The 8,135-nt window shown below is 47.1% G+C and overlaps 1 protein-coding gene across 1 annotated transcript; it reads left to right on the plus strand.

Annotated features, from left to right (window-relative positions):
* Window positions 1-1,177: 1,177 nt before the first annotated feature.
* On the plus strand, window positions 1,178-2,878 carry LOC309837626 (C-C motif chemokine 4). The gene is made up of 3 exons (XM_082678309.1): window positions 1,178-1,340; window positions 1,847-1,961; window positions 2,537-2,878. The coding sequence occupies exons 1-3, from the start codon at window positions 1,265-1,267 to the stop codon at window positions 2,622-2,624; spliced, it is 279 nt and encodes a 92-aa protein (XP_082534435.1). The 5' UTR covers window positions 1,178-1,264; the 3' UTR covers window positions 2,625-2,878.
* The last annotated feature ends 5,257 nt before the right edge of the window (window positions 2,879-8,135 follow it).

Consider the following 8,135-nt stretch of genomic DNA (forward strand, 5'->3'; position numbering starts at 1 on the left):
AGGCCCACGGCAGCTGCTGAACCAGGCAGGGCTTTAGAGGAACACAAGGAATTCCTTGTGGATGTCTGGGAAACACCCACAGGCTTAGATTATATACTTTATCTGTAACATAGATGAATTCACTGTCAGCTTTATCCAATTCCATGTTTATACTGGAAGAACATTCTTTATCTGGGTCTTCTAAACTTGATTCTTCCTGATTTCTTTCTCCTTTTCTGTTATTGGCCCAAGGGAGCACACTGAAATCTTGATTTCTTTTGCATTCTTTGGGACAGATGGACCACACCCCTTTCCTGTATTCAGCCCTGATAAGATGGGTCTTTGTGTGTGGCGTGGCCCCTAGGTGGCCAGCAGTTTCTCTCTCTGTGGTCACATTCTATATTTGTTCTGGAGATGACAGGGTAGAAAGAAAATGGATTTTAGAGTCAGATGAACCTCAGTCCAAATCTTGGCACTGCCACTTAACAGCTGTGTGGCCTTGAGATGATCACGGAACCCTGTTCTGTCCTCTGAATCTCATTGCTTCAGGGGAATAATCACACCCTGCTCAGGGTTATGGTAGGGTTAGATGTATGTGTATAACGCAGCTTGCCTAGTGCCTGACACATAGTAAATGTTCGCTGTGTAGAAGCTACACTTCTGCTGGGGCCTTCTGCACACTGGACAGAAGCTGGACACTTTCGTTATGCCCAAGGAAATATACAGGGCACTAAAGTTCACTCTGCCTAGCAGAAGGAGGCCTGCAGTGGGACATGGAATCCTGGCTTCCTCCCCTTCTTGGGGCCAGGCCTGTGGTGACCCTAGAAAGACTGACATGAAGTCTCTAGCTTCTGGAGGTGCTAACCACCAAGAGCGTGATGGTTCTCATCTACAAGCCCCTTCTAGCAGGTGTGAAGGTTCTATCTTTCTGGTTGGGTTTGCAATTCTCCCCCAAGCCTCAGTCACTGCCTTTGGTATACCACTTCCCTCTAGGGTTCAGCCCACTTCTTCTCTCCTACACCTCCCTCCGCTTTCCTCCGTGATGACACTGCTGGGGAAAAGAAAGCTGTGCAGAGGTCCTCAGCCAGCTAGCTTCAGTTTCCTTATTGGCACCATGACATCATCTGTACCCTGGAAATTCCACTCTCCCCCATCTCTGTCCCAGGCCTCAGAGTTCCTATAAAGAAGGGCTCCCAACTCAGTATCAGCACAGAGCACAGAAGGGTTCTGAAGCTTCTGGGTTCTGCAGTCCGAGCTCCAGGCAAGTCTCTCCTCAACCAAGACCATGAAGCTCTGCCTGACTGTCCTCTCCTTCCTCGTGCTCTCAGCTGCTTTCTGCTCTCCGGCTCTCTCAGCACCAAGTAAGTCCATTCTTCCAGCTGCCACTGAGTCAGGATGTAGGCAGCGCTGACTTTTCTAGTTGGGGCTGGTCCAACACTAACATCTGGGGATGCGACAAAAGGGAGCAGGGAAGATTCCTAAGTAGCCTGCAGGTAAACGTAGAGTCTGGTAGACACTCAGTAATATTCAAGTTCCCGTTTTCTTAAGAAATAGCAACCCATAGACTGGTTTAAGCAAGTCCCTGTCTCTCTCTGTGCCTTGGTTTCCCCATCTGTAAAATGAAGGGAGTTAGACCTGTGCTCTAAGACCCGATACAGCCTGAACCTTCTAGAATCCTTTCGTGGTCTTCTCCTAGGATTCTCTATTCAGAATAAGACTCCTACTCAGAGTGGGTGGGATTAGATACAAGGGACCATATTTGGGGATCTGGCAGATCCACAGGGATGCCCTTTGAATATCTATAACTAGAAGCCAAAATGAATAGCTCTGGGTAGAGCTTCTGTCTCACCTTGGCCTTTCTTCCCAGTGGGCTCAGACCCTCCCACTGCCTGCTGCTTCTCTTACACCCTGCGGAAGCTTCCTCGCCACTTTGTGATCGATTATTACGAGACCAGCAGTCTCTGCTCCCAGCCAGCTGTCGTGTGAGTATCAACCCTGGGGCCTTTCTTGGAGGCGAGGGTGAGGGCAGGATTAGAAAAGGGGGCCTGTTTGAGGTGAGGGGAGATGAAGCAGTAGGGAGGCAGGTGTCAGGGCTGAAGGCCTCCCTGAAAGCAGTGAGGAACAGGTCATGGTGTCACCTGCTGAGACCTGGAGAGGGCTGGGTGGGAGCTAAAGGAGGGGAAGGTGCTTTCTGGGGAGGAAGTTAGCTAGAGGCCAGGAAAACAGGGACGGTCAAAAAGATGATAGAAGATGTGGGCTGAATTCTTAAACCATACTTAGAAAACACGTGCCAAAGTCATTGCTAGGGGCAGCAGGGAATGAATGGGGAGATATGTCCACATTGATTGCAAAACTCATTGGTTCCTAATCTGGGCAACTCAGGAGGCCACAGCTAAACCCAAGGAGGAAGTTACAAGGAATCAGGTCCCAGCAGCACCCCAGGAAGGGTCTTCTCACCCAGTAGGCTGTCCAGCATGAGCCATGGTGAAGGACAGGGAGATACCCACCACAGGCAAGGTCCCATGGGATTCTAACCTGTCCACTCTTTGCTCCACAGATTCCAAACCAAAAAGGGCAGGCAGGTGTGCGCCAACCCCAGTGATCCCTGGGTCCAGGAGTACATGGATGACCTTGAACTGAACTGAGCTGCTCTGAGGCCGGGGCAAGTGTTCTGCAGGAAAGATCACCTGAGCCCGACGCACCCTCTCCACACTCACGACCCCTCCCGGTCGTCCCTGTTCCTTCTCTTAATTTAATCTTTATTACGTACTATGTTATTATTGTATTTGGTGTTGTTTCCCACTATTTATGTTTGTTTTGCCAAAGGACATGTGTCCCCCATGGGGATGGTCCACCATCACTGTTTCTCTGCTATTGCGGATACATGGATAATGCAATTGAGTCCAAGTGTTAATAAAACGTTTTAAAAACGTAGACAGTTTCTTTGTGTTTTAATTTGATTTGCGGTAAAGGGAATTGCCTGCTATTATGAATAGTTTCCAAACACAATAAGAATGAGCAATTACTGAGTCCTTAATATGGGCTAAAATGTCTAGAGATACAAACTTCACTTAATACTATTAGCAAGGATTTTAACACCCTTATGAAGTAGGGACTGTTATCCTCAATTTTACGGATGTAGAAACAGAGGCACAGAGGTGATGTGACTTGCTAAGGCATGTAGGTCTGCTTGGGGTGCACCGTGAAAGGCTGATCCAAAAAGATTACCTGTGCTGCTGAGGGCTATCATTTCAACATCTTGTAGGGAAGCTGTAAATAGGAACAGCAGCACAACAGAGAGGGAAGATGAAGCAGCTCAGAATCAGAAAAGTGGGCCTCCATCACTCACTATCATTAAGAAAGTCATCTTGGGGGCTTCCCTGGTGGCGCAGTGGTTGAGAGTCCGCCTGCCGATGCAGGGGACACGGGTTCGTGCCCCGGTCCGGGAAGATCCCACATGCCGCGGAACGGCTGGGCCCGTGAGCCATGGCTGCTGAGCCTGCGCGTCCAGAGCCTGTGCTCCGCAACGGGAGAGGCCACAACCGTGAGAAGCCCGCGTACCGCAAAAAAAAAAAAAAAAAAAAAGTCATCTGGTCTCATTGGACCTCAATTTTCACCCCTGTAAAGTGGGAGTGATATTATTCACTTTGAAGGGGTGTTATGATATGATGTGTAAAGCTCTCATCGTGGGGCCTGGCGCCTGGAAGTTTCTCTCTTTCCCTCTCTGAGCCTCAGCTTTTTCACTTAAAATGGGCTATAACGTCTATCCTCCCAGGGTCATCAGGCAGATTAGATTAGTGGATCGGCCCTCTAGAGCCAAAGCAAATGCAAAGTGTGGTCATGAGGACAAAAGAACAGATGTCAGATTTGGTTCTAGAGTGTGATGGGAGTAACCCAAGGCCACTTAACAGCCCTTCGGTCATGACTTCCTATGACATGGGCCAGGCAGAACGTGACTCGCAAGTAGAATTACATGCACAATTAAATCTTGATTCACAAGCTGGGAGGAACCTCTCATACCATCTGGTCCAGCCCTATCATAGTACAGAAACTGAGGAATAAGAACTGAGAAGTGACTTTCTAAAGGCCACCCAGAGAGCATCAAGGCCAGTGTCAAGCCCCAGGTTAGTCCCCTTTTCTGTGCTCGTTGTGCCATGCCTCCATGGTCCCCAAAAGGACAGCTCATCGTGTAAGTAGGGTAAAGAGGGAGCTACGTCAAAATTGTTTGTGTTCTTTTTTTTTTTATTGAACTATAGTTGATCTATAATGTGTTGTTTCAGGTGTACAGCAAAGTGATTCAGTTATATATTCATATATATATTATATATATATATATACTTCATATTCTTTTCCATTATAGGTTATTACAAGATATTGAATATAGTTCCCTGTGCTCTACAGTAAATCCTTGTTGTTTAGCTATTTTATATATAGTAGTGTGTATCTGTTAATTCCATACTCCTAATTGATCCCTCCCCTCTCTCCCTTTCCCATTTGGTAACCATAAGTTTGTTTTCTGTGTCTGTGAGTCTGTTTCTGTTTTGTAAATAAATTCATTTGTTTTGTTTTGGTTTTAGATTCCACATATAAGTGATAATGTACAGTATTTGTCTTTCTTTGTCTGACTTAGTACGATAATTTTCAGGTCCATCCATGTGCTGCAAATGGCAATATTTCATTCTTTTTATGGCTGAGTAATATTCCATTGTATATATGTACCACATCTTCTTTATCCACTCATCTGTCGATGGACATTTAGGTTGCTTCCATGTCCTGGCTACTGTATTGTAAATAGTGCTGCAATGAACATTGAGGTGCATGTATCTTTTCAAATTATGGTTTTCTCAGGGTATATGCCCAGGAGTGGGATTGCTGGATCATATGGTAGCTCTATTTTTAGTTTTTTAAGGAACCTCCATACTGTTCTCCATACTGGCTTTACCAGTTTGTATTCCCACCAACAGTATAGGAGGGTTCCCTTTTCTCCACACCCTCTCCAGCATTTATTTATTTATTTTTTCAAAAAAAATGTTGAGCCTTCTTTTAATTAATTTATTTTTATTTTTGGCTGTGTTGGGTTTTCGTTTCTGTGCGAGGGCTTTCTCTAGTTGTGGCAAGCGGGGGCCACTCTTCATCGTGGTGCGTGGACCTCTCACTGTCGTGGCCTCTCTTGTTGCGGAGCACAGGCTCCAGACGCACAGGCTCAGTAGTTGTGGCTCATGGGCCTAGTTGCTCCGCGGCATGTGGGATCTTCCCAGACCAGGGCTCGAACTTGTGTCCCCTGCATTAGCAGGCAGATTCTCAACCACTGCGCCACCAGGGAAACCCCAGCATTTATTATTTGTAGACTTTTTGGTGATGTCCATTCTGACCAGTGTGAGGTGATACCTCATTGTAGTTATGATCTACATTTCTTGTTTGAATGTTCTTAGTCTGATGCAAAAGCAGAACTGAGACTATGTACCTCTCTGGGGCCAATAGACACAATTTCCTTCCTTGCCCTGCCCTCAGCCACTCCCATCATCCCAGAGCTCCTGTAGAAACCTCCTTCAGATTCTGCAGGGACTGAGAAAAGGAGGTTGGGGAGGGGCAGAACTGATCCCAAAATGTGTGAGAAGAGGCTAGCAGCAAAGAACCTGACTGGTCTTGTCTTCTACTTCTCATCTGCCTAGATCTGAGCTGTCCAATACGTAGCCACTAGCCACAAGTAGCTATTTAAATTTCAATTAAATTTAATTTCAGTTAAATAAAATTTGAAATTCAATTCCTCAGTTGCACTAGTCACATTTCAGGTGCTCACTGGCTACATGTGGTTCGTGGCTGCCACGTTGCATGGTGCAAATGTAGAACATTCCTATCATCATAGGAAGTTCCATTGGACCAATATCCTCAGGGCCTAAAGGGAGGGAAAGGACGGGTAATTGGGGTGGCCAGGAAGGTTAGGGTATGGTCTTTGGTGAAAGATACACACCATTCTGAGGGAAGGGGTTGGGAGAGAGAATTCATGATCCCCAGGCCTGAGACAAGGTATAGATCTCTGTGGTAGGCTGAATAATGGCCCCCAAGATGTTCACATCCTAATCCCCAGAATCTGTGAATATTCCTTTATAAGGTAAAAAAGCCTTTGCAGATGTGATCAAGTTAAGAATCTTGAGATGAAGAGATTATCCTGGATTATTTGTCTGGATCCTAAATCTGATCATAAGTGTCCTTATAAGAGGGTGCAGAAGGAGATGTGACCACTGAAGAGAAGGCAATGTGCAAACAAATGCAAGATGCCATGCTGCTGGCTTTGAAGATGGAGGAAGAGGCCACGAGCCAAGAAATGCAAGAATGCATTTCTTGCATTCTGGAAAAGAAGCTGGAAAAGGCAAGAAAATGGTTTCTCTCCTAAAACTTCCAGAAGGAGCACAGCCACCTTGATGTCAGCTCAGTGGATGAGATTGTGGACTTCTGACCTCTAGAACTTTAAGAGCATAACTGTGTATTTTTTTAGGACACCAAGTTTGTGTAATTTGTTACAGCAGCAATGGGAAACTAATACAGTCACCAATGGAAGGGTCATTGACAATGACCCCCTCCAGCTTAGTGTGGAAGGGAATGGAACATTCTAGAAGGTGAGACAAACTTACCCACAGGAGAAACTCAGGGCAAAGTGGACACATTCCAAGGTGACAGATTATGATGAGGTGAGGCATCTCAAGAGGAGGGGCTGCTTCAGCAGCTGAGTGTGAGGGCTGAGGCTTCACCAAAGATTCAACACCCACCAGCCACATTATGAGGAAGCCTGGAGACTTCTCTGGTGCTCCAGTGGCTAAGACTCCACGCTCCCAATTCAGGGGGCCCGGGTTCAATCCCTGGTCAGGGAACTAGATCCCACATGCTGCAACTAAGCGTTCGCATGCCGCAACTAAAGATCCCGTATGCCGCAACAAAGGTCCCACGTGCCATAACTAAGACCCGATGCAGGCAAACAAAATAAATAAGTATCAAAAAAAAAAAGAGAGAGAGGAAGCCTGACTCTTATTGAGACTCCTGGGGCCCTCTGGGCATCTTGGTCTCCTATCTGGAGGAATCTACCCTCTCATTTGTCTATTGAACCCCAGAGCAAAGCCATGGCTGATGTCTGGTTTCATTATTAGAGAGAAGGCAGGGTTAGGGCCAGAATCTGGACCTCCTCCCTCACAGTGGAGCCCTTTCCCCACAGCTCCCTGCCCCTGAGGTGTGGAGAAGAGAGAAACTCAGCTTCACAGAGGCCGGATCCCCAAGGAAGACAGCAGTAGGCCTGAACACCCTCATGAAGAAATGCTTTACCAGGGAATTACAGATGACAGCATGGACTCCTTGTGGTGTGGCAAAGTAGGACTTCACCTGTTGTGCAACATCAGACTTTGTTTTTTCTTTTCTCCTCTTTTCATAAAACTTCCTTTTCTCACCCAGAGGCCAGGGAGCTTGTATCTGCTTTCAAGACTGTCTGGTTGAGGTTTCTCTGGGTTTCTGGGTGGGGACCAGAAGAGATGAGGCAGGATGGGAGGTGAGCACCATTGGATGCCAGCCCTGTGTTTTCTGCTTTTGTGCAGTGCCTGCCTCTTCCCATCTCCCTCTCTAGACAGGAGGAAGTCTGTTTCCTCATGTTCTGGTTTATGCAAACTTTCTGTCCTCTCACTACCTCACCCCAACCCAGAGTCTTCTGTAATGTTCCCATGATACAGGCATTTTCCTCATAGGAGGCCAGAAGCTGAGCGAGCAGAAGCCAGGGATGTGAGCTGAGCTGCAGAGGGTGAAAGAAACCACAGCTCTTCCTGATGACCGGGCCCAGCGGCCCCAAGGCTGTCTTGAGCTGCTTTGCATACTCACCCTTCAAAGACCCAGGAGTCCTGTCATGGCTTCCTGGGTTGGGTCCATGACTCTGGCCCATTTGTCCAACCCTAAGCTCCTCTGAGCTCGCCAAGTCTCTTGGAAAGGCTGGCAGCCTTCCTGGGCGGTGCCTCCTTCCAGCCCCACTACACCCTCTTCCAGGGCAGGGATGGGACCCTATTAATCATTCTCAGATGCCTAACTTTTTGGCTCACATCTTTCCTTTATCTTCCCTCTAGCGTCTATCTTATTTTTCTCTCCTGTTATGCGGAAAGCTAGCTCTTAAATCATGAATTTTA

This window comes from Grampus griseus (assembly GCF_964374135.1).
Source record: "Grampus griseus genome assembly, chromosome: 20".
Lineage (NCBI taxonomy): Eukaryota > Metazoa > Chordata > Mammalia > Artiodactyla > Delphinidae > Grampus > Grampus griseus.